This window comes from Caenorhabditis elegans, chromosome X (assembly GCF_000002985.6).
Source record: "Caenorhabditis elegans chromosome X".
NCBI classification, from domain to species: Eukaryota; Metazoa; Nematoda; class Chromadorea; order Rhabditida; family Rhabditidae; genus Caenorhabditis; species Caenorhabditis elegans.
In genome coordinates, this window is record NC_003284.9 from 4,347,334 (window position 1) to 4,370,887 (window position 23,554).

Here is a 23,554-nt window from a genome sequence, read left to right on the forward strand (position 1 = left end):
ACGCTAAAATGACCAGATATTGGTGAAAACTCAATTTGTTCTTCTTATTTCTGGACAATTTCCAGTGAACATAGTCCATCGAACACAATTTTCATGCTTAAAGAATTATATTCAAACATTGGGAAGGTTTCAAAATGCGGCAGTGCTCGAAAAGTGGCGTACACTTAGTATCCCTGCTTTCCGACTCGAAACAAAGATTTTCCTAAAGTTTTATGAAGTTGTTTTAACGGTACATGAATATTTTTTGTACTTTCTTTACAGGCCATTACTTGTTAGACCACTTTTGAGCTTTCAATCAACAACGATTAATTTTTGTCGGAAGTTTATACAAGATTATCCGAACTTTTTAGATGAAAATAAACAATAACGTTATGCAAAACAATGCAAAAATTAAATTTGACTGTTAATTTTTATTACTTTTTAGGAATTCGACAAAATAAATATGAGACGATAACAAACAAAAACTGATAAACTCATACATTTCACAAGGGAAGGTTCTGAACTCGTTATCGGACTTCGGTACGCCACTATATACATTCGATAGAGAATGGTTACAGATGATCACTCCAAAAAATTTAGCTGCTTCAGAGCAGGTTCGACCAAGTTACGACACTTTGAAGATGCCGATAAGAAGATAAGGGTTTTTTTGAGAATTATGAACTGAAACTCGTATGGTATGGTTTTTCCATCATTTCCAACTATTTGAAAACATTTTATATCAACTTTTAGAAAGAACAATTTTTTTGAATTTTTTGGAATTTTTAAAAAGGGGTATTTTGGCACTTTCAAAATGTCGTAACTTGTTCGAACCTGCTCTGAAGCAGCTAAATTTTTTGGAGTGATCATTTGTAACTATTCTCTATCGAATGTATATAGTGGCGTAACGAAGTCCGATAACGAGTTCAGAGCCTTCCCTTGTCAGTGATTCCCACTGCCGCTTGTGGGTACTTTTTTCGATTTCGAAATTCCGATCACGTCATTTTTTTGCTGAAACCAATTTTTTCAGAGCTTCTGTGAAATAATTTTGTAACACAGAGGTCATTTTTTCAAATGTTTATTTGCGTATTTTATTGTATTTTATCAACATTTTAAAATTGAATTAGTATCCATTTTATTTTTCTATTTAATCAAAATTTGAATACTTTATTACTTGAACAGCGTTATTGAGCAATTTTAAGCTTTTCTTGTCTTTTCTTCTAGCCTGATACAAACGGTACCGTATGACCTGCAATTTATTGTTGCTGACATAACGCCAACCATAACGCCAACATAACGCCAACCATAACGGCAACCGTTTTCGCAATCATATCGTTTCTTGGAGTTCGACTGAATGATAGAAAATTATTCCATTTTAACTTTCTTCCAATAACTATAATTTGTATTCCCATCTAAATTGTTTCAAAAATGATTTCGAAATGTTTGCTTGGTGCTTGGTGTTATGCACAACGTCAATTTTTTAGTATTGATAACCATTTTTATTAGAATTCCTTTATAACGCCCTTTGTTGTACAGTGCGCACGCTTGCTATAGGACTACCCTAAATTCTTGAAGTGTTGGAAAACTCAGACGTTTTCGATAAAATCAACGTCGATTTTTGGATACAGGGTGTCATAAATCACATAATCCCAAGTTTTCATGAATTTATCGTGAAAATTGAATACACCCGACAAACATTTCAAAAATAAGGCCGCGCGTTTGCTATATGACCTCTGAAATTTTCGAAAATTTTCTCGAGTTTTCGAGTTTTTATGGAAAATAAGTTTCAAAACTGTGCTTAGTTACGCTTTCAATGAAAAATTGTTCAAATTTATAACTTTTCAAAAAAAAATCATATTTCGATTTTGCTAACTTTTCCCATTTTCAGACGTTTATGCCCAAAGAGAACCTCACAAACAACTTTTTTGTTTCAACTTTAATAACCTATATGAATAATACCTTTGCATAGCTTCGTGATTATTCAGCTGATTTAGACAACTTAAACTCATTTTACAGCACAATTTATGCAAAGGTTTTGACCTGTTTCTAAAGAATACACCGATTTTGAGCTCATATCTGAGCTGTCAACTGACAAATCTTTTCTACAGTTCTCAGAGCATATACCTTACACATACATAGCTAACAAAACTGTTTCAAACATACCGTCACTGAGAATAAATTGTTAAAACATCTACAGTCGACTAATGCCGGGTTCTCAATTTTCAGTACATTCTCAAGCTTTTTGTGTTGAGTGAATTTTCGATCACAGTTGACGGTTGAGCAAATTTTTTCTTAGTGACTGCATGATTGGAACAGTTAGAAAAATGTGTCAGGTATATATACTCTAATAACTGTAAAAAAAGATTTATCAATTGACAGCTCAGATACGAGCTCATAATCAGTTTGCGCTTAAAAAACAGGTCAAGAGCTTTGCATAATTGTCCTAATACGCTGAAAATTTACGAAACTATGCAAAACCTTTTGTTTTTGTTTTTTTTTTACGTTCAAATAAATATTAAATAATAATAATAATTACAGCTACTATTCAAATCATGTGATGAAAATTGAAATGAAGAAGTTGTTCGGGAGCTTCTTATTGAGACTTAAAAATCAAGATTTTAATTTTTTTAACGTTAAAAAACAGACTAATTTCTTATCAAAAAAGTAATTGAACACTGTCTTGAAATTTATTTTTCTATAAAAACTCAAAAAATCGAAACTTTGGTGAAATTTTTCAAAAATCTCAGGGGTCCTACAGCGAACGCGTGGTTTTTATTTTGAAATATCGGTCGTGTTCAATTTTATTTTATGAAATTACAGGTTTGTTAACACTCTGAATCCAAACATCACAATAGTTTTCCGCAAAAATATCTGAGATTTCCAATACTTCAAGAATTTAGAAGAGTCTTATGGAAAGCATGCGCAATGTATTTTTGCAAGTGTTCTTATTACTTCAGTCGTAAAAAATGCCACACAATTTTATTTGTTTACGGATTTTCATACAGTTTTCCTTTTTAACTCTCTCAAAATTAATGTGAAAATTATGATTGTTGAATTATTACGTATATTTTTCAGCACTCTGATCGAGGAAAAGGAAAACAGCAACTAACTTTATATTTTATAATAAAGTTATATTAAAGATATATTAAGAATAAAGTTATATTAAAGTCAAAAGAAACTTTTTAAAAATGGAGACCACGATGAACTGCGAGAACTTGGGCAATTCTGGATACTTTTACCCCAAAGGTAATTTTTGAAAATTGTCGGTTCTGAAAACATGAAAGATTAAGTTCAGCCAAAAAAATTGTTCAGCCCAAAAAATTAATTTATTAACATTAAAAGAAACAACAAAAATACTGTATATTCACATAGACTTTTTAAAATTTAGATGTGAAATAGAAAACAAAATGCTCAATAAGTTGCTCAATTTGTTTTAATATTTCAAACAAATATGGGTAACATAGTATTAGGTCGGCAACTATGTTTTGACGTGTTTCGGCCATTCACAGGTTAAACTTTGCAAGGTTGCTTCTTAGTTGGCGTTGAGTACATACATGCCGAAAAGTCTCAGCTATTTTGGTCAATTTTTTGTTACTCCGATCTGCATAATCTATAAACAAATCTTGCTGATTCAGATATGCTCGCATCAAAAGCTGAAATTACTGCATACTAATAAGTTTCCCATATATGCTAAGCAAAACAGTAAATTGGCAAAACATGTCAAAACTTATGTGCCGACCTAATGTTCATTTTCAGAATATTCAATAACCGAAAATTGAAATCTAATTTCTATTTAGGTATCCTGGTTAAATGTCGTCAATTTTTCATACTTCATGTATCAAGCTTGGTAAAAACTCTGAAGAACCTAAACCTAACGCTGAATGTTGTTGCAAACAAAAGTCCAAGTGCTGCTGGAGGTAAATTTGAAATATTACCACAACTTATTTCTATTAAATTGCTGTGGTTTTTTAATCCCGCCCGACATGAATGTTGTTAAATATTTATTCCAAAAAATGGATTACTAACGCAAAAAAAAAGTAACAACGTCCAGAATTTTTTTGTTGTTACAATTAAAATAGTTCAATGAGGCTAATATTCAAAAATTCACACGGACCATAATTTTATCAAAAAATTTCTAATCACAAAAATGTCACATTTCAGAAAACAAACTTGTGCAACCAGACACAGCCGCCAGACACAGTCAGACACAATATATACATGTATTGAACGATCAGTCAGTTTCAAAAATCGGCGGATTTCAATCTGAGATTCAGCCAAATGCCGAGCAACCAGGCCGATATCTTTTGTTGCAAAACCGTCCTTACAAAAACCTTTGCTGGTTAAACACCATGCTGAACGTTTTGTTTAAAAGCACAAGCTTTTCAAAAAAGTTCATCGAATGGCAAAACGATAAAAGTATTTCAAATGAACTTGGAAACATTTTTAATAAAAATACAAAATCGGCAAGTAAACTGCGCAGCATGATGGACAAAGATTTCCGAAAAGGTCCACAGGCGATTCCAAATGCCTTCCCTGCTTTTCTAAAGGTGAGCAAAAATTGATTTTGGTTAATTTCAATAATTAGAATATAGTTGATTTGCAAACATTTACGGTACGGGTGGGCAAGTTTTCTGCATTCAGCGCCTGGCAAATACATATAACCATTGTTGATTTGCAAATTTTGTAGAGCTCGGCAAATTTAAACATTCGCTGAACAAATATGTTTAATTTGTTTTTCTTTTCATAAAACATCGCAGATCATCAATACTGTCATGGCAACCTTGCCAAATTTGTCAAGCTCGCCAACGTTCATATCACTTCAAATAACTCCCTCGTTTTTCCAAAAAAAAAAGTAAATGATACATATTATAGCTATTAAGCTATTCATTTCAGAAATGAATACTAAACTGAAATTAATGTTATACTTCGTTTTTTTTTTTCAGAATCTTAATATGGACCTGCAAGAAAAGGATGTGACCTATTGTAGAAATTGTAACACACTGTTTCATGGGAATATAATCACTAACAAATACCCACACTGTGGAAACGAAAAAATGATTGAAGGAAAGCTCTTCCAATGGAAGGAATCAATCTTTGTTGTGACGAAAAACGTCTTCAAAGTTAAAAGACTTAACAAACGCTTCGAAGTTTACGATGCCTACTATGTGTTAGCCGCTTTTGGAGAGTTTATAGACGGAAAAGTTTGTGGCCACTACGTTTCATGGATTCGGAAACACACTACCAATTGTAAAGAATCTCATAATGTTTACAATGATAATGACAACGACAACTGTTTTGTTAATGATTATTTTGATTGCGTCAACGATGAAAAGCTCAACGGCTCAACAGAAAAACAACGTAATTCGAAAACGAAAATAAACATTATGCTACTGATGAAGTTAGAAAACAGATTGAACGACGAAGACATTAAATAATCATTTCAAGTTTTTTGATTCTCCAGTTTCCCGGTTTCGAAGGTTTAAAGATGTTATATGTTTTGGAGTAGTGCCGTCAAAATATTTTTTCTGGCTGATTCGTTCTTACAGGGTGCGGCGCGATTATGGTAACACAAACCCAGATTTTTAGATAGATTTTAATTTATCTCTGTCTTTAAACTTTTATCTTTAAATTCATCTCCGCGCTTTCACAGGCCTCCCTGAACCAGTAAAGACGGTCGACGTTGGTGCGCGAGTAGTGGCAAGAAAGGGTTTCGGGTTTCCATAATTGTGCCGCAGCCTGTACTTTAATTGTTTTTCTTGTTTTACAACAATTGCCTCGTATTGCATGTTTAATTGTTATACTTGTTGATTTGTATTACATGGTGTTTTATTAAACGATTTTGTTTTGTTTATTATTACCATATCATACCATATTATTACCACCATATTACCATTACATTTCCATTACCATACCATATTATTACCATATTACCATATTACCATACCATTATTACCATATTACCATATTATTACCATTATCATACGTTTGTGGCATTTTTCATAAAAATTGTCTCATTGTATTTTGTAATCCATCCCTTATTATTCAATAATTTCCGTTTCAGTTGCGTCGTCATTATGGAAACCGCATTTAAAATCAAATTCCTTTTTCCATATCTCTAGTCTATCAAAATATCTCTTTTGACGTCACGGCGCACATTATGAAAAATCACCGATATCATAAGGGAGTGGCAAATATTCAGCGGAATTTGCATATTCACCAGTGAATATCGGGTTTTCAAGCTGACCGCCCTTTTCAAAATTTAGAAACCCGTCTTAAAGAGTATATAAGGGAATCTCCTGATTAGCAATAATCATCCATTTGGTCACAATGGAAGGCAAAGAAACTGATCAGCATCGGTGAGTTTTTTTTGTTTTTTTTTTCCAAAACTGATTTGATTTTCTTATAGCCATATGCGCGTTGTCGTTATGGCAGCATGCACAGTTGCAACAATTTCTGTTTTCTCTGCAATTCTTGTGCTCCCAGTGCTCTTCACCTCTGTCCAGAGCCTTCAACAAGAAATTGATTTTGAAACCAATTTCTGCAAGGTTTGAAAATCTTTAAACATTTTCCAAGTTTATCGTATTTTTTTCAGATGCGCTCCCGCGATATGCTTGTAAACCTGTACCAAACTGGAGGGCAAAACCGTGTCAAGAGAGGATGGCTTTTCGGGCAATGGATCCCAGACAGTGGAGCCGGAGGAGGTGCAGGAAAAGAAGACTATGGAGCACCAGCCACCGAGCAACCATACAATGCCCCAGCTCCATCCCCATCCCATGGAGGATACGATCAACCATCCAACAATGGATACGGACCAGTTGTCAATGCCGAGCCAGCTCCACAATGCTGCACTTGCCAGCAAGGAAATGCCGGACCACCAGGACCACCAGGAGATGATGGACACGATGGAAAGGACGGAAACGCCGGATCTGATGCTCACAATGGAAAGGACGGTGGAGTCGCTCCATCTGACGGACTTCAAAGCGAGCCATGCATGATCTGCCCACCAGGACCACAAGGACTTATGGGACAAGCTGGAAAGAAGGGACCAACCGGACCACGTGGATCCCCAGGACTTGCTGGAATTGACGGAAGACGTGGAGAGCCAGGTATGGTTGGACCAACTGGACTAGACGGAGAGCAGGGACCACAAGGACCTCCAGGAAAGAGAGGAGAAGATGGACGTGTCATCGATGTAAGAATTTTATTTAAAAATTAATCGTAAATCGCATTACTTCCAGATCAACGGACCACAAGGAGCCCCAGGAGCACCAGGAGCTCAAGGACGCAAGGGAGAATCCGGACCAAAGGGACGTCGTGGAAACACTATTCCAGGACCACAAGGACCAAACGGAGATGCCGGAAGAAAGGGACGTGCAGGACACAAGGGAGAGGCAGGAGGACCAGGAGGTCTCGGATCCAAGGGACCAAATGGAGACTGCTTCCACTGCCCAACCCCAAGAACCCCACCAGGATATTAATCTATATGTCGATTGTTTCTCTAAGTTACTGCATATACTTATAAATATTCAACAGGAAACTACCGTATTCGAAACTATTCACAGAGAAATTGGTGTGTTATGCCAAGCAAAACAAAAAAGCCATTCATGAACATTTTTTATTCAAAAGTACAAGGTCAAAAATTCGAAAACAGAACTTTAGACGTCAACAACTGGGCTGCTTGAAACATTTGAAGTGAAGAAACTTTGATCAATATGGTACTGACAAACAATTTCTCTCCAGGTGAATTGAATACGAAAAGTCACAGTTTCTGAAAAAACTGATATGTGCATATAATATTTTCTAGGGAGAATTGCAAATTGACAACACTTTTTGATCGTTTTTTTTTCGAATTTTGAACATATTTTATTTAAGATTTTCACAGTTGGTTACCGAAATCAGAGTTTTTGCTTTTAAAACCAAAATGGCAGAATACGTTCTAAAAAAGGATCTAAAAAATCACGAAAAACAGCTGTGGCAGTTCAAAAATCTTGAAAAAACAATGCCTATTTTCTGCTAAATTCTCAAACTTTTCCAACTTGTCAGTGTCACACCTAATATGTTCAGGTGAAGTCCACTGGCGTGAAATTCAAAAAAAAAGTTTAGAAGTCCTAGAAATGATAAACTAAAATCCACATAAAAATGTTAAAAATGTGAGCAAAAAGTGTTGTTCGTCATTTTTTCTTACAAAACAAGTCGGCTGAAAAGGCACACCATAATCAGTGACAAATTGAACGGCTCACAGATGAACATCAGAAAGTATTTGCAAGCATACTTTGCTAATTTTTTTGCCAACTGATTTAAGACAGAATACTGAGCTCCTGCACTTGCTCCCACTGTTTCTTGATTTGAATAGAAAAGGCTTTTATGCCAGTAATGCATCATAGAAATACTGATGAAACCGAGAAAAACTTGATAAATTTTGATTTTCAGGGAAATTAACGATACTTCTTCGAGAAGCATCTGGCTTTCAGTTAAGATGCTATTAATTGACTTTTTTTTGAACGGAGATTTGTTTGAAAAGGAATCGAAAAATGGAGCATGGAAAGCACTCAGAGAAAGGTGCTTAAAAATGTTACCAAGGACAACATCTCAATTGTGTATCGTCTTCCTTTGAATCTTTTTTTTCGAAGAAAAGCCCCATTATCAAAATATCTCAACAGGAAATAGGAAACTAATCGATTTCCCTTGAAACAAAAAGTCAAATACACAGTCGTTCAAAAAGACATTCACATTGGAGCCTCTTTGCGGCATGAAAATTCCAAATCACTGATCACAATTGAAGAGTAATCAAGTTTAAATTTCTTTGCATGCACTTTGTCAAAACAATAGACATTCACAATGAGAGAATACGCGGAAAAGTGTTTGAAATCTAGGTTTGATCTACAAGCCGAGCTGGGCATTTGGTGTTTTTCTTTCTGTGGAAATTTCTATTTTGTGGAAAATTGTGGAAAATAGAAAAGTATAGTTCACCTAAGTGACAGTATTAATAGTTTTTGACTTCATTCATATTTGAGGAAATGAGAATATTGTACAAATTATTCTATGCAGCTGTAAACCAATGGTTCAAAATTTTAATGAAAAGAGCTTTTAAAATTTTAAATGCGTTTTTTTTTCGGAAATGCCAAGGCAGATTATGAAATACTTTCCGTGTTTTAAGATAAGAACAAATAATATTTCAAATCCGATAAAATTTGTTTCTATATTTCTACACACGCGAAATAACTCACCAGAAAATTTAACTTTTCCCCATATTTTTCGCTCTCAAACTAAACTGTGAATTGGAGCATTGAAATACAGTCGTTTAAAAATACATTCACATTAGAATCTCTTTGTGGTACTTTAATTGATATCACTGATCACATATGAGGAGTAACCGATTTCGCATTTCATTGCATGTATTTTCTATGGCTATTTAACCTTTTCCCAATGTTAGAGCAGAATGAGAGTTTCCCTCCAAAAATTCCTCACCGAAATCCACTTGGTGCTAGACTGTCCCATCACGGTTTGATCTACAAAAAATGCGGGAATTTTTGCCCAAAAATAAGTTACGTTAGCATGTTCTTAACTATACGAATTCAGTTGAAAACTCTGCGTCTCAACTCCCACATTTTTTGTAGATCTACGTAGGAAATCTAGATTCTGATGAAGCATGATAAGCAACCATGTTATATATTTCGATCACAATCAAACAAAAACGATATTTTTCAGACAAAAGAAGTTTATCATGAAATAGAAAACAAAAAACCAAACAAAAAAAATCAAAGGGAATACAGAAAATTCGGGATAAGATAACAGGTACAATTAATCCTACACATTGCATGCGCTGTGTCTGCTCCGTTCGATCACACCTTCTATGTACCATTTAGGCTCGGACCTGGTCTGGCAACGAGCAAAAACTGCAAAGCAGCAGCAAACGCCGACAACTGCGGCGACAAAACTGATTTGGACGTAGATATTTGCAGATAAAAGGAAGTCCGTGACAGGTGAATCGACTGGAGGCCCAATTGTTGTTTTTGGTGGAAGGAGGTTGAGCAATTGATTGAAGGCCTGAAAATTAATTATTATTATTTAAAAATAAATTCTTAGAAAGTCATAATTCACTTACCGGTGGGTGAGGGTCAAATGTAGAGGGGCGAGCAAAGACAGTTGATAACATGAAGCAGAGAAGCAGTAGCAGACGCATCGCTCTAATTATCGGAGAAACGTTGAATGAATGGCAAGGGGCAGTTTCTCTTTTTGTCGGACACCGTCCGTTATCAAAGGAACTTTTTGGGCGGGACCTGGTACGCAGCGAGATAGTAACAAGAGTACATATCTAGGCGAGGATGCAGAAGGTTAGACAAAAAAGAAAGATGGAAACTGAAACAAAAGTAATGGTTTTGTGAACGATGGCGTGTTGGCTCACATTTTCGTGTTGGATAACAAGATTCAGACATCTAAATCGACCGTTTGGAGGACATGTTAACTTTTGCATTTTCCAAACAACTTACATTCTGGATATCGCCATAGGCTGAGTTTTGTTCAGGGGACAAGGGAAGTACTTCGTCCGGTCGAATATGTAGTTTTTGATATGAAGAAACACTACGAATAGATCCTGTTCAGTTCGACAATCCGTCTGAAATGAAAAACACAAAATAAATTTTTGCACTGAAAGTGTCAAAGTTACACCGTACTTTTTAAGTTTCTCATTCGAATCCGGGTACCTAATTTAGAAACCGAGAAACGATCGAAAAGTGGAATCTACTAGTTTGCTTTGAAAGAAGGCTATATTTGATAAAGTAAATTGGATCTGAAATGACACGAAAAAAATATACCGTTAAGATGAACTGATTCGCTACACTCTGAACCATCTAGACTCAAAATGTCACCTCCCTATTGTCTACAAAAATAGTCAATATTTCTTTTCCTCTTCTCGAGCTCTTTTTTTTTGAGCTCAGATTTAATTTTTGGATTTTCTCGTAATTAGAATAAATGTGGACAAAATATACACGAAACAAATTAGAATTATACATTAGAATGATGAGAACAGGTAGGTAATAGAAATCAATTTATATGTATGCGGTGTTCATCCAAGTGGTGTGCTTCCCAATCAAGCCGTTGCTCCAGAGTTGACATGCGATAGCTGGGGAACTCTTTTTTCCGACACTGAACGTCAAAGCAGGTCTTGATAACAATTCCTATGATGATCAGGACTAGCAGGACGAACATGAATTGTACCAGCTTCTGTATTTCCTGTTGGGTGTATACAGCGGCGTTCGTTATGATGATTTCACTGGTGCCATTTGGATGTTGCAGGTCGAGCTGCTCGGAGAGGGACTGTTAAAAAGAAAAATAAACATTTGTTGGTCTAATCACGCTAACTAACCGGTGGGTGAGTTTCATTAAACATTTTTGAAGCCGAAGCAACACAGATCACAATGACCGCGTGGAAAAACATCTTTAATGTAAAAGCTTGGCATTGTAGCCTATCAAATTCACATGCCGTTTAGTTGGTGGGGCCTGTAAAGTAAAAAAAAAACGTTTCTATACTCCATCCCATTCCCTGGCATGGCACGCAAAATTGAAATTGATCGCGCGTCGTCGCTGCTGGATTTAAATCATGGTTCATCAGATTTTTTATGTGTTGGGTTATTATAAATCTATGGGAACTACTACTTGTGTGAATCGTCAGCATTTACAAGTTTGTAGATTTTTGAGACGGGTCCCCTTTCAAATCCTACATTGTGAGATAAGATACGATAGATTTTCTTTGTTCATCCCCCTCCGCGAAATCAACTGTCTACGTGGCATTTATTCTGGAAAAAAAGAGTCTACCGAAAAGTGTTAATTGATAACACCTATTACTTTAATCTATTCAAAAATTTCCAATTCATTAGATAATGTTCAGTTTTTGCATTATCAGTAAAATATCACATTTTTTATGGCTGGAGAACAAAAAATATGAGCCTGTCAATCATTTTCATTCGTTTTCGAAATTGTATTAATTTGCACTATCAGTTATAAATTGAGTGGAGAGCTCTACGTGTTTAACTCGAATGGGGGGCAAAGAAGGGATTTGATTCTACTGGACTTAAAAATCTAAAATAAAATGGGGAAAAGTACCAAAATGTACCAAAAAGGCTAAAAAAAACGAAAGAATAAATATTTTGTAAAAAAGTGCATGTCTTTCCCAAAAGGTTGATGGAAAGAAGTATATGGAGATTTGTGGAAAAAAGTCTGTAAAACATCTGGCATTTTAGACTTCATCATTACGAAATTAAGGTGTCTTTTTTGTCCCTGTACTCTCATTGTGCTATGAAACAAGAAATAACTGTGCTCAAACACACTATTCGGAATCTCTGCAGTGGATCCAAGCTCGGCCATCAGGTTTGTGTAGACTATAGTTTCTCTCAATGCCACAGAAATTTCAATTTAGGATGTTTGGTTACTGAGAAACTGACGACGAATTTGCAAAAATTGCTTGATTATTGAGACCTACGGAACAAAATACAAGAGACAACGGTAGTGGTCTCTAAATTTAATAGAGTACCTAATAATCGATGGAAAATTTGATTAAGGGTCTAGAACAAAGTTTTACCTTTCCTAAAAGCCTTTGGAAAAAAAATATTAAAAAAACATCGACTTGAAACAGTTCCAAAAAAATTTATTACAGAAAAATGAAGTTCTTTGGAAAACTAAACTATGTTTCTCCTCAACCCATTTGCATTACCAAAATATACAACTGCAAGTGATATCAAAACTTGTCTTGTAACAAATCGGCAGAATTTATCAATATTGGCAATGTGAGAAGCATTTTTCATTCTTGAAATCTGAATTCATTAACTTTTTAAGCCAGTATACTCCAAAAAGTTACTTTTTTTTCGTCGATTGTTAGTTGGAAATTGTTAACGAAACGGTTGTAGAAAGTAGAATTAGTATCAGTAGCAATTGTATTTTCATTTCTATGACCATGCAGATATGAGAAAGAGGTGCTCCGTTTAGGTCGAGACAACAACACAATTGAACATTTATTGGACCCTATAAACTGTCAATCATCTGAATGGGAATTTTCAATTTTTTTTCGTATTGGGGTTTTATACCTATGTATTAATTTCGCGGCTTCAAGTTGCCGTTTTTTATCTTTCTCGTCCAAGTTTAGTCGGAAATTGAAAGTGTTTGGCAATTGACAACCAACACTGGTTTAAACAACTTCTACAATCGGCAGAGTTGTTGGGTTCGGCAAACTCGGCAAGTGGTAATTTCGGAAATTGGCAGTTTTGGCACATGGAAATTTTGACAGTCCGCAATTTTGACAATTTTAACAATCGACAATATCGGAAACAATCCATTTTGACAACTTCGGTAATTTCGTCAATCAGCAACGTCGGCAACTTTTTCAACTTCGGTAATTTTGAAATTTTTTTTATTTTAACAGTCGTAAATTTTTGCAATCGACAATTTAAGACATCGAAATTTTCAGAAATTGGCAAAATTCGGCAATCGTGAATTCAATAATTTTTGAAATCGGCAATTCCGGAAATCTGTTTTATAATGAATTATCTACATATTATTATATGAAATGTACTTAGAAAAAAGCTGCCAAGGTAAAGTGAGTGCTAAACTGTGTAGTTGGTTTTTTCTCAAAACCCCCGATTTATATCCAATACTCTTTGTGACATTCTTCATGGCCAAAACCAATTTTCTAATAAAAACTCAACACGCGGAGCAGACGGCGGCTGTTTTGTCGGCTTCTGTGCGATTCCGACGATATTGTAAACAAACAGTATCTTCTTGCCAACTTCTGAGAACTGACAGTACCATCTACCAACAGCTGGCTGGTCATAAACAGTACATAATATAAACATTTGCGTCAATACTGATGATATCGTTTTTTAAGGGAGGACAAGTAGTTCGGTGTGTCCTAAAAATACAATGAGAGAAACGCCCAAAATAAAGAATGAATGTTGATCTTCAGATAAAAGCTAATTTCCGACGGCTGCGACACGAAAAAGTTGGCAAAATTTAAGACTTTAGCTGACATTATATCAATTTTTTATAATTTTCAACCATCATGAAGATTTATGCAATTTCGCATTATTAAATGTGTACCTTTGATTTGAGTCGATACCTTCAAAATATTAAATATATATTAAATCACTGATCATTGCGCCAGTAGGAATAGGTTTCAATTTTCTACTTCCAATGTTTGTTCAAAAACAATCTCCAAAAAACTTTCCCAATAACTGACAGCTATATCATGTTCCATTTTTTGTTTCGTGTCACGCAGGTGCCAGAAAAGGTAAAAACAGTTTTTTTTCTCCCTGTAGAGCTAGCTCAGATTTGCATATGAAAAGAAGAGTGTTAACAATAAACTTTCAGTTTAGATATTTGAATGCTTTTTGGTAATAGTTTTGCAACATCATCAAAAAAATTTCAATTTTTCCTCGTGCACTAAATTTCAAAAAAAAAGAAGAAATTCCGAGCATCAAGTGACAGGAGATTTTTTTCACTTTCAGAAGTTTCTACAGGATGTGGGCAAAGTGTGACGCGGGAAAAGCAAAGATTGGATTTTGAGAATTTTTTTTTCCAAGTTTTCATTTAAAACCACAATATCAAAAATTTATGAATATTTCTATAACTAATCTTCATCACGAAGAACCTTTCCGTTTATCTTGAATCTCACGATCGTTGGCTTCTTCGGCTCTGCCTGTACGTTGTCTCGCCGGTGAGCACGGTTTGCATACTCGATGCGCGGATTGCGGGGTGTTACTGACAATGAGTCAAGCCAACTCATCCTGCGACGAAAATGTCGATCGGAGACAATGAGAATGTAGAGAACTCTGAAAGAATGAATTATTCATAAGTCATAGTAAAAAGAGCTACTTTCAAAATCTCACAAGAAAAATATGACAACTCCGAGCAACACATACATGGATTCCACTTGCGCAACTTGATTGGTGTTGTCGGTGGACTGCACGAATACGACTGGCGTCATTTCTCTAGAAACAAAAAGCGAAGTGGTATGTTGAGCTACTACACGTCTCTGTTTTGTCGTGGTTCAAGGACTTTTTTTTGGCGTGGCACATAAGATCATAAATTTACCCCCTTATTATTTATACTCTTTCCATGACAACCAGGAGAAAAATTAAACAAAAACTGCTGCTCTACAAAGTAAAAATCAGTTTTGGTTTTTGAAAATACTATTTGAAAAAAACTTACGAAACTTCTTCATCGCTCATTTTCTTATTAGTTGGTCAAACGCCGGATGAAGCCAGCCAAAGTATGTTTCTTGGAGAAAAGATAGCACACAATGCCTCTTTTTTCCAACAAGCAAATGAATATCGTTCATTCTCCTCCGATTGCATTTATTTTTTTGAACCCTGCGTCTCCTTTATCGAGACACATGAGAAGAGAGACCGTTCTTGTCTGGTAAGCGTGTTCTTTTTTTTTCAAATTCCTTTCTTTGAAGGCTCTGATATAGTGGAGTTTATTGATATAAATGCAAAGTTAAGCGGAATTGGGGAACAAATAGGGAAATTGAATAACGTCCTGGGAGCTGAAGTTGTGATAAAAACTGAATGTCAAATACTTGTACAATGAAGGTTTTAAAATCAAACTTGAACACACAGAATCAATCAATTATTAGTTCAGAGGGGCTCGGTAACTGTGTCCAAAAAGAAGCGAATGTAAAGTGGAAGACCATCCTTGCTCGGAATGATGGCAAAACGGTGAATCTGCCCATTTTCCATGACGTCGATGTATCCCAATTGCGCATTTTCCAATTCGTGACGGTTTTTCACATTGATGACAATTTCCTGCTCATCACGATGAGCTGCTTTGTAGAGAATGATGGTAGCGATGAAGGAACTGAAATTGATTTTTTATGGTTATAATCAATTGCGCACAAAAAAGTTCAAACTTACATCATCAAGAAAAGTGCCCAGTAGTTTGAGAAATTTGAGCACCAAATGTCGGCGAGAATCAGGTAGGCGTCGGTTTCAAAGAAGGTCATGTTGAAAAACGGAGTGACGGAATCGCAACTGATGCTGTAGGCGGAGCTCTCATTAATTGAGTAGGTTCTCGAATGTTTGGACCACATTGGCAGAGAGTTGATAGGGAGGGGGAGACCGTTTGAAGGAGACTGTTTTAATAGGATGACGCATAGAAAAAATGTTCCACTATTTTAATGATTACATTGCTAGAAAAAAAAGAAAAACAAATACAATAAACCATTATTAGTATTTTATGAAACTTTCAAATCAATAAAGCGGCGCAACTGAGCAAATCGGTTAGAAAATCGAAGTACTAAAAATTATAATTATACATCAATCTCCTGAGAGCCTTCCCGCACAATACTCAACTGTTTTCCATAGGCATATCTCGGAAAGAAGATCACTTTTGAAGTGTCGATTTGAGTCGTCGGAATGTCAATGACTGCGATGGAATCCAACCCATTTCCTACCACCATATCAATATTCCGCAACTTTTCTGTAGTTGCTCGCCGGACATAGCTGCTATTGATGTTGCTCAGGAACACGAACAGGATTCTGAAAAGGTAATAATTTAGATCGCCGTAATTTAAGGAACAACCTACATCATGACCACGAAAAAAATAATGATGTGAGCAACGAAATTTCGTTGCGGCGATTTCTGGGATCCAGAAAATGCGGCTGCGGGCAGCAGAAGGGACTCAAGTACAAGCTGCTTGTCGGCAATGTTTTGGGCATTTTGCGTTGTATTTGGTAGATTTGTGGTTGGTTCATTTGTGGTAGGTGATGGCACAACAGCTGAAAACGGTATTGAACTGGTTGTAGAAGGTTCTGCGTAGAAATCGAATGGATTCTCTTCTTCAATTTCGTGGAGCAGATTTGCTGGTGATCCGTCGTGGTCCTTTGTGAACATTGAGTTATCCGCAACGTACAACTGGAAAATGTTGATAGATTAATAAGGTTATACATTGTTATGGACCATATGCGTGTGCTCAAAAACTAGTTTTCTGGGATGCTCCTGTCATCGAAACGTGATTAGTTCTAAGTTTGAAAAAAGTTTTTCAAATTACCGTAATTATGATCAGTTGCTCAAACGCGTGGTTCTTGAAGATAGAGTAGCGCAAGGAGGGTAATTGTTCAATCCACTCCTATGATACCAAAATGACAAAATTAACTTCTCAAAAAATTTTTGAAATTTTTTACGAAACTTTTTTGTAGAGAGTCAAATACTGGCAATAATTGAGTTTTTGCTACTTTTTGAGAAGTATGTTCAAATCTCTACAGTGAAAGGAAGATTAATATTTTAAACATACATAAGTTTCATGAGAACATACATAAGAACATAAAATTCGGAGGAATTTTTTCATTTTTGGTCGATAACTTCCAAAATGTAGCCAAACCTGACTGATTACCACTTTTTTGAAACAAATAAAAAGTTTCAAAAATTTTTTGAAAACTTTTACCACGATGTTCAGTCATTTTATCACCATAGAAGCGGTTTCTAACATTTTTTCCAACTGTTGCTACTATTACCTTACCGTAAAGAGGTCCTTATTCAAACAATTCGTCGGTAACGTCATCGCGTATAGCATGATCAATAAAATGAAGATTTTCATCACCTCCTGCTGACCATGAAATTGGGGTCGAATGCTCTAAATCTTCAGTGAGAAAAGGTTCTGTAAAAGTGCGCTGTTTTTAATGGAAACATTGATAGAAAATTTCCCCGAAATACGACAGATGTAGGAATGTAGTGGAAATAGTATATGAAGTTTCAGAAGAAAACAGTCAGATTGAAAACATCTGTTGTCACCGACCCTCGTGAGATTTGTTATCGTCAGACTCAAAAAATAATTCGCCCACCGAAAAGTGTTTTTGGTGTTAAATACAAGTAAGCTTTTAGACTTTGCTCATCGTAAAAACTATGAAACAGAAAAAAAGTCGGGGACTTCCAACGGAAAATTTGAGCGCAATGTTTATCTTCCTCGTGACATTCAAGGTTGCTGAAGAGAGAAATGTTCAGTTGAGATGGAATTCAAACGGTTTACTGAGAGGCTTTTATACTTTAAAATCAAAAATTTTTTGAAAATAAAATCATCAACTGGTTTGGTTTTCGAAGTGAGCAATCAAGACACCCATGTGTCAGAAAAGGCAGAGAGGGACAAAGGAGCACGTTTAGAAAACATTAGAAAAAAAAAAGGAAAACTTGAAAAATAACTACTAGAACAACGAAAAATACGGGAAACTTCAAACCAATACAAAAAAAACAAATAATTCAAATAATCATATCAAGGTCCACAGAGATGGTTTCACTTTTGATGCTTTCGTTGTCTTCCTTTCCGTATGCTTTTGCGTAGGCGTTTCTCGAACTGCACGGGTCAGCGAGGAAGTCCGAGAAGTAGTTCCTAAGACGGATGAGAAGCTTGCTTTCTTTCTTCATTCTACGGACCTCTTTGATAAGGCGGCTGGTGAAGAGGTACATCAGGATTGTCAATCTAAAAATTTAGAACTTTGAGTTTCAATATGTTGAACGGGGTTTGTAGGCGTAAGATTCTGGGTTGCCTAGTGAAGTTTCTAGTGAAGCACAAGTCTCAGTGTTTGGAGGAAACTTTCTTGTTGGCAGATAGTTGTAAGGTCAGCTTACACCGACAACAAATTATCAAACTGGGACAGAAAGTTTTCACAATTACACAGAAAGTTATCAAACGTCGGCAGGAAAAATTTGTAAAACACACTACTGGTATGCTCTAAAACAAAAAAAAACTTACACAATTCCGCAAAGCGATGCCCAGAAGAGAAATCCCGTTTCTTGCCACCAAGCGAAACAATCGTAAGTAGCACCAACTTCTTCGATAGACACATCCAACGTTGCAGTGTCTGTAGACTTTTCCGTAATGCTGCTGGTATTTCCGGCCTGAAAAAAAAATCAATTTTTAAATCTGATAAACATATTTGAAGTTTACCTCAATTTGGTCTGTTTTCACAAAGAGTCCACAATTAATCAACATCAGGATACATATGATCCCGGCAGTCGCTAACTTCATGATGAGCCTGAAACAAGAAAACAATTAAATCTATAGTGGAAGCAACACAATGTGATAATGAGAACTGGGAAATGGTACATGAGTCGAGAAGGAGGGACGAAGAAACTTATGTGCAGCGGATCTCTGTGTTTCTGTGCGCCTCTTTGACTGTATTCATCACTCCGTTTATTGCCCAGATATTCGTCACTCGCTGCTCATCACGGGGCAATGCACAGATTGAGTAGATGGAAGAAAATTGGCAGATGCTATATGCGCACAAAAAAATGTTGGAAAGGGAACATGAAAAAGTGGTGAAGAGGGCAAGGGGGATTGGAGGCGAAGAGCAAATACTGTGTAAAAAACACATCAAAAACATAAACCTCTATTCTTAATTGATTGAGAGACTTGCAAGTATGTACTGGCCGAGCCAATAATCTATGAGTGCATAGATTCAAACTCAGTAAACAATTACAATTTGAATTTGCATGAGTCGCTGCTCAGTGTGATACGGAGCCATTGAATTCTCTGAGCAGCGACGCTTTTAAAACAAAATAATTCGAGTTTGTTGATATATAGAGAATGTTTTTGTAATGTCTGGAAATAATTCTATAACTGGATACTACACAACAGTACGAAAAAAAGGGACACATGACAAAAACCTATTGATCTAATTTTCGTATATATTGCAAATTGGGGCTAAATGGAATCATTTTGAAATTGCCAATTTATTCAGTAATAACTTTATACATATAAAAATTAAACACAAACTTATGTTCTCTCTAGGTTTCAATGATAATTATGACAATTTATTGAAATGTGTGGTATGATTATGCGGGTTATAGCAATTGGGAAAATAATACAATAAGACACTTAAACGCGTGAATTGTTGATAGGAGCTCGTGACAGCAATGGTAGTCTTCCTGGTAATGGGTCGTTAGTTGTTCCAAGTGATGCTAGGGGTATAGACCCTTGAGCGTTCTCAGCGTCCTCATCTCCTTCCAGCTCTGGCCGGCAGCAACTTCCTCTCCGTCCACAGCAACCGTACTTTTGCATGATGTAGTCTACCAAAAAACCAATGCTGGAAATTCAAAAATGTTCATTTTGTTTTTTAAAAGACTCCTGAAAACTTTGTTCTCACCTGAGACACGAGAGGACAACAACCAAAAAAATGAGCATCGGCGGAACATGATATTTGATTGTTTGAGCTGTTTCCATCTGACAAATAATTCGGAATGTTGAACAAAAAATGAAACTTATAAATATGAGACAAGGATTAACAACCTTGTGGGATATAGTAATAGAAGATAAATCGGTAATAATTTAAATACGTTTATTGGTGTAAAAAAGTAATGGGCAATCGGTAGGGTGTATCAGGAAACATCTATGATTAGCAGTACAATTTCTGAAATTAATTCCCATTAAAAAATTTGAAAAAAATAGATGACAGCAACCTCTAAATGGTAGCTTCAACTCGGATGACTGTGGTTCGAGCAATGTGTTTATGCATGTTTTGAAACACCTCGGCAATGAAGTACCAAATTCTAAAATTTTGGATAAAATTGAATTATTTTTTGAAAGTGGAATAAGAAATTACATGACCACCGCCGAAGTCAAACCGATAACTATCAAAAATCCAATGGTCACTAAATTCTGGACGTCCATGGTAAAGTTTGAGTTGTATAAAAATGAGGTATCTGAATCTTGAAATGAGATGTGTGCGATATATTTTTCAATCGCCGATAATGAGAATTGAAATGTTTTATAAAAGCGTGTACATGTATGCATTTTAGACCAGAATTTTTACTCCTCACACAGAAAAAAAATGTCTGACGAAATAATTAACACATGAATTACGTCAAGGTTAAATTTTACAATCATAAATATGGTTTAAGAAAAGTTTAAGAATTCCAGTAATCCGAAATTTGGGCAATTTCAGCCAGTTCCAAAATTGCTCACTGCAGCAAATTCAAAAACCAGCAATTGCTCAACTTACCAATTACCGCACACCTCTGATCAAACCAAAATAATAGTTATGGTTTGGCAACCTAACAATACCAAAATATTAACCAAAACGGAAGGGCACGCTAAAATTTATCCACAAAAAAGTTATTCGAGAGCTACTAAAAAGAAATAGTCTATACTACTGTATTTCAATTTTATCGTTGTTACAAATTATGAATACATATGGTGCATGTTGATCGTCTGTAATAAAATTTTGAAAAAATTTACGAACATTTTTCTTACTTTAAATAGGAAGAAGTGGAACAGTGTCTATGATCACTTTGTTGGCAGCATATACTTCCAGCCCATGCATTTGCTCCAGTTGCTCCACGTCAAGAGATACAAATCCTTGTGGACGACTTGGCTCCTCTTCATCCTCAAATCTTTCGAAAAAACGGGGCTGTGGGAAGAACCATTCTCTGATGAGAGTTATGAATAGGATGATGCTATAATTTCCATAACTATTTAAAAATAATTTCAGATCATCGTCACTTACAAAAATATTGACCAAATTAGGAGCAAGATGAGATAGATGCATTTGATGATGTCCATGTTGAAACAAGTCATGCAGGTTTGCGAAATAGTAATTGAAACTAACAAAAAGTTAAGAAGGATAATTAATTAAATATACAGGTATACTTATTGGTTTCAACCAAAATCGATATGAAAAATTGTTCAGAAATTGACATATGTAACATCAACATTCATTAACAAAAAAAGGAGATCAATAATTAATCTGTGCAGTGCTAACAATGACAAATGTCTACAATAGTATTGCATTCAGACCTGAAAAATATATGCTCTCAGTTTTGAAAAAAATATATGTTTCCCCGAAATTTCCTGCCTTTCTACTTATTTTCTCACTGACAATGAACATGTTCAAAAATAAGGAAAAAATCCTTAATAAATTTTATAAAAGTTTAGAGAAACGACTTAAAAATACGAAGAAATTTAAAATAAAATTGCAAACTAATTCTTAAATCATTAACAAAAGTTTTGAAAGTTTTTTTTAGTACTGGCATTTTAAGTTTTAAAAATAATGAACCCAACTTTACTGTACTTTTGTCATTTACGATCCATTCTTTAAAATTTTAAGAGATTAATTTATGGATCCTTTTGATTGCAAATCAAAATGTATCTCGGCATACTCTTTAAAATTTTTTCAAACTTACTTCCCTACATTGCAATATAAACTTTGTTATACAAAAAGTTATAATTAGGAAATTAAAAGTTTTGTACGTTTGCAAAAGTATTTGCCGTACATCCCTACCGTACCCAAAAAAAAAATAATACTTACTTTTAATAATTTTGTCACAAGATTTCAAATCATTTTAATCATCTCCTCACAGAATTCATTTCTTTCATATGAGCGCTCCACAACAAAAACTCGTGACTGTATGCCTTCACGTTGTCGGGCTTTTTGTATTGACTTGATTGCAGTTCCCGCAAAACATACTGCCCATGCGACATCAGCAATATAGCACGCGCTGAAAAATTCAATTGTTCATTGCAAAACGTTGAATATTATTTAATTACACAATCACTCCCCAGACTAGAGCCAGGCAAACCAGCAGCAGAACAACGAGTGGCGGAATGGTGCTCTCAATGATAAAATAAATTCTGAAGTTTTTTTTTTGAGCTATTTGAACAATGAGCACAATTAATTACGTAATCTCTGGGTTTAAAACCACTTTTCAAATTTACAAATCACAATATAACACTTATTTTTATTGCTATGCATCATTCAAATTTTTCTCAGCTGTATAATAACTTTTAACAACATTGATTTTGTTCAATTCTTCTTTTTCGAGATTAGAGTGTGACGGTGAGCTCATTCTTGCTCCGAACACTGCACAGACTCTGAAAATTTATGTTGAACTGTGGAAGACCAGAATTGAAGCTTACAACGACATGCAAACGGCCAATGCAATCACAAATACCAAATAACTCAATGCAGCCAAAACACCAGGAAGAAGCATATTGTGTATATAATTGGAAGTTAATGTAAAATGAATAAACATTCAACAAGCATAAGAAAAAAAAAGATTTAACCGGAGTTCTACCGTTTTAAAAGTAACGAAATTACACAGAAAATTCTCACAAAATTGTTTTTTTCATTCATACAAATAAAACGTCTTGAACGCTGAAATTATATTATTAAACTATGTTTTTACAGTTTTACAATCTTAATACCTGTTCATAAATTGATAGTCTGATCAAACTCATCACTCTCGTACCCGAGTATCGGTGTTTCGTTCTCACTGGTCATGTCAACATCGCTTTCTGTGGGATCAATTTTAATAACAACTTGGCAACGGTTAACAGGAGCTGCGATTGGGGTCCTTGGTGGAATAGTGTTCACAATACGCCGGAGCTCTTCTGGAGGCAATGGGCAGAAAAATCCGTCGGCCCTCTCGATGAGCATGCAGATGCTGGAAATAAAAATTGACTCAAGAGTTTTTAAAGAAAAATCAAATCTTACCACACCGCTAGTGCGCATACTAAAATAACCACGAAGGCAAACTGGATGGCTGGGTTTTTGAAAAATGGGAGCATCTGTGAAGAATATTGAAGATTAATAAAATAGAA

General features: G+C 35.4%; 10 protein-coding genes across 11 annotated transcripts; 2 read left to right on the top strand and 8 right to left on the bottom strand.

The window, feature by feature from the left end:
• Positions 1 to 3,164: 3,164 nt before the first annotated feature.
• On the top strand, positions 3,165 to 5,411 carry F14H12.2 (uncharacterized protein; the record flags this gene model as incomplete). Its single annotated transcript, NM_001373280.1, has 4 exons — positions 3,165 to 3,222; positions 3,774 to 3,893; positions 4,138 to 4,523; positions 4,920 to 5,411. 4 exons carry the CDS (start codon positions 3,165 to 3,167, stop codon positions 5,409 to 5,411), a joined length of 1,056 nt encoding a protein of 351 aa, NP_001359890.1.
• An 873-nt stretch (positions 5,412 to 6,284) lies between these two features.
• col-165 (Nematode cuticle collagen N-terminal domain-containing protein) lies at positions 6,285 to 7,519 on the top strand. The gene is made up of 4 exons (NM_076346.7): positions 6,285 to 6,332; positions 6,383 to 6,521; positions 6,569 to 7,168; positions 7,215 to 7,519. The coding sequence occupies exons 1-4, from the start codon at positions 6,304 to 6,306 to the stop codon at positions 7,452 to 7,454; spliced, it is 1,008 nt and encodes a 335-aa protein (NP_508747.1). The 5' UTR covers positions 6,285 to 6,303; the 3' UTR covers positions 7,455 to 7,519.
• A 2,158-nt stretch (positions 7,520 to 9,677) lies between these two features.
• On the bottom strand, positions 9,678 to 10,234 carry F14H12.6 (uncharacterized protein). Its single transcript, NM_076347.5, has 2 exons — positions 10,082 to 10,234; positions 9,678 to 10,023 (listed from the first exon to the last, which is right to left on the bottom strand). Exons 1-2 carry the CDS (start codon positions 10,157 to 10,159, stop codon positions 9,784 to 9,786), a joined length of 318 nt encoding a protein of 105 aa, NP_508748.1. The 5' UTR covers positions 10,160 to 10,234; the 3' UTR covers positions 9,678 to 9,783.
• Positions 10,235 to 14,537: 4,303 nt separating this feature from the next.
• On the bottom strand, positions 14,538 to 15,289 carry F14H12.7 (uncharacterized protein). The gene is made up of 3 exons (NM_076348.2): positions 15,175 to 15,289; positions 14,853 to 14,954; positions 14,538 to 14,795 (listed from the first exon to the last, which is right to left on the bottom strand). Exons 2-3 carry the CDS (start codon positions 14,948 to 14,950, stop codon positions 14,594 to 14,596), a joined length of 300 nt encoding a protein of 99 aa, NP_508749.1. The 5' UTR covers positions 14,951 to 14,954; positions 15,175 to 15,289; the 3' UTR covers positions 14,538 to 14,593.
• Positions 15,290 to 15,428: 139 nt separating this feature from the next.
• Positions 15,429 to 15,967, bottom strand: F14H12.17 (Inner membrane protein; the record flags this gene model as incomplete). The annotated part of the gene is made up of 2 exons (NM_001270078.4): positions 15,429 to 15,822; positions 15,879 to 15,967. 2 exons carry the CDS (start codon positions 15,965 to 15,967, stop codon positions 15,603 to 15,605), a joined length of 309 nt encoding a protein of 102 aa, NP_001257007.1. The 3' UTR covers positions 15,429 to 15,602.
• Positions 15,968 to 16,171: 204 nt separating this feature from the next.
• Positions 16,172 to 17,644, bottom strand: F14H12.8 (uncharacterized protein). Its single transcript, NM_001392761.1, has 3 exons — positions 17,483 to 17,644; positions 16,550 to 16,878; positions 16,172 to 16,502 (listed from the first exon to the last, which is right to left on the bottom strand). Exons 1-3 carry the CDS (start codon positions 17,558 to 17,560, stop codon positions 16,274 to 16,276), a joined length of 636 nt encoding a protein of 211 aa, NP_001379716.1. The 5' UTR covers positions 17,561 to 17,644; the 3' UTR covers positions 16,172 to 16,273.
• A 327-nt stretch (positions 17,645 to 17,971) lies between these two features.
• On the bottom strand, positions 17,972 to 18,998 carry R160.3 (Leucine-rich repeat domain-containing protein). Its single transcript, NM_076350.4, has 3 exons — positions 18,905 to 18,998; positions 18,710 to 18,855; positions 17,972 to 18,436 (listed from the first exon to the last, which is right to left on the bottom strand). Exons 1-3 carry the CDS (start codon positions 18,983 to 18,985, stop codon positions 18,217 to 18,219), a joined length of 447 nt encoding a protein of 148 aa, NP_508751.1. The 5' UTR covers positions 18,986 to 18,998; the 3' UTR covers positions 17,972 to 18,216.
• Positions 18,999 to 19,692: 694 nt separating this feature from the next.
• R160.10 (uncharacterized protein) lies at positions 19,693 to 20,181 on the bottom strand. The gene is made up of 2 exons (NM_001270079.4): positions 20,103 to 20,181; positions 19,693 to 20,042 (listed from the first exon to the last, which is right to left on the bottom strand). The coding sequence occupies exons 1-2, from the start codon at positions 20,177 to 20,179 to the stop codon at positions 19,835 to 19,837; spliced, it is 285 nt and encodes a 94-aa protein (NP_001257008.1). The 5' UTR covers positions 20,180 to 20,181; the 3' UTR covers positions 19,693 to 19,834.
• An 850-nt stretch (positions 20,182 to 21,031) lies between these two features.
• R160.4 (DUF4845 domain-containing protein) lies at positions 21,032 to 21,567 on the bottom strand. Its single transcript, NM_076351.3, has 3 exons — positions 21,462 to 21,567; positions 21,209 to 21,411; positions 21,032 to 21,166 (listed from the first exon to the last, which is right to left on the bottom strand). The coding sequence occupies exons 1-2, from the start codon at positions 21,515 to 21,517 to the stop codon at positions 21,210 to 21,212; spliced, it is 258 nt and encodes an 85-aa protein (NP_508752.2). The 5' UTR covers positions 21,518 to 21,567; the 3' UTR covers positions 21,032 to 21,166; position 21,209.
• Positions 21,568 to 22,680: 1,113 nt separating this feature from the next.
• On the bottom strand, positions 22,681 to 23,523 carry R160.5 (uncharacterized protein; the record flags this gene model as incomplete). 2 transcript variants are annotated; one of them, NM_001270080.3, is made up of 3 exons in its annotated part: positions 22,681 to 22,825; positions 23,203 to 23,397; positions 23,448 to 23,521. In NM_001270080.3, the coding sequence occupies 3 exons, from the start codon at positions 23,519 to 23,521 to the stop codon at positions 22,699 to 22,701; spliced, it is 396 nt and encodes a 131-aa protein (NP_001257009.1). The 2 variants fall into 2 exon arrangements, with proteins under 2 accessions (NP_001257009.1, NP_001257010.1); NM_001270081.2 differs by lacking the exon at positions 22,681 to 22,825 and having other exon boundaries at positions 23,163 to 23,397; positions 23,448 to 23,523.
• Between the last annotated feature and the right edge of the window lie 31 nt (positions 23,524 to 23,554).

Excerpts from the sequence above, each read along its gene's own strand:
- col-165 (NM_076346.7), top strand. The coding sequence starts at position 6,304 with ATGGAAGGCAAAGAAACTGATCAGCATCG. Across the intron at positions 6,333-6,382 it reads AAAGAAACTGATCAGCATCG|CCATATGCGCGTTGTCGTTA; the intron begins GTGAGTTTTTTT and ends ATTTTCTTATAG. Across the intron at positions 6,522-6,568 it reads TTGAAACCAATTTCTGCAAG|ATGCGCTCCCGCGATATGCT; the intron begins GTTTGAAAATCT and ends TATTTTTTTCAG.
- F14H12.6 (NM_076347.5), bottom strand. The coding sequence starts at position 10,159 with ATGCGTCTGCTACTGCTTCTCTGCTTCATGTTATCAACTGTCTTTGCT. Across the intron at positions 10,024-10,081 it reads CATTTGACCCTCACCCACCG|GCCTTCAATCAATTGCTCAA; the intron begins GTAAGTGAATTA and ends ATTAATTTTCAG.
- F14H12.7 (NM_076348.2), bottom strand. The coding sequence starts at position 14,950 with ATGACGCCAGTCGTATTCGTGCAGTCCACCGACAACACCAATCAAGTT. Across the intron at positions 14,796-14,852 it reads GGAGTTGTCATATTTTTCTT|AGTTCTCTACATTCTCATTG; the intron begins GTGAGATTTTGA and ends TCATTCTTTCAG.
- F14H12.8 (NM_001392761.1), bottom strand. The coding sequence starts at position 17,560 with ATGAAAATCTTCATTTTATTGATCATGCTATACGCGATGACGTTACCG. Across the intron at positions 16,879-17,482 it reads TGAATAAGGACCTCTTTACG|TTGTACGTTGCGGATAACTC; the intron begins GTAAGGTAATAG and ends AACATTTTCCAG. Across the intron at positions 16,503-16,549 it reads ATTTTTTTCGTGGTCATGAT|AATCCTGTTCGTGTTCCTGA; the intron begins GTAGGTTGTTCC and ends TTACCTTTTCAG.
- R160.3 (NM_076350.4), bottom strand. The coding sequence starts at position 18,985 with ATGAAGTTAGCGACTGCCGGGATCATATGTATCCTGATGTTGATTAAT. Across the intron at positions 18,856-18,904 it reads TGAAAACAGACCAAATTGAG|GCCGGAAATACCAGCAGCAT; the intron begins GTAAACTTCAAA and ends TTTTTTTTTCAG. Across the intron at positions 18,437-18,709 it reads GCATCGCTTTGCGGAATTGT|ATTGACAATCCTGATGTACC; the intron begins GTAAGTTTTTTT and ends CTAAATTTTTAG.
- R160.10 (NM_001270079.4), bottom strand. The coding sequence starts at position 20,179 with ATGGAAACAGCTCAAACAATCAAATATCATGTTCCGCCGATGCTCATT. Across the intron at positions 20,043-20,102 it reads GTTGTCCTCTCGTGTCTCAG|CATTGGTTTTTTGGTAGACT; the intron begins GTGAGAACAAAG and ends TTGAATTTCCAG.
- R160.4 (NM_076351.3), bottom strand. The coding sequence starts at position 21,517 with ATGGACATCATCAAATGCATCTATCTCATCTTGCTCCTAATTTGGTCA. Across the intron at positions 21,412-21,461 it reads CTAATTTGGTCAATATTTTT|CATCATCCTATTCATAACTC; the intron begins GTAAGTGACGAT and ends TGGAAATTATAG.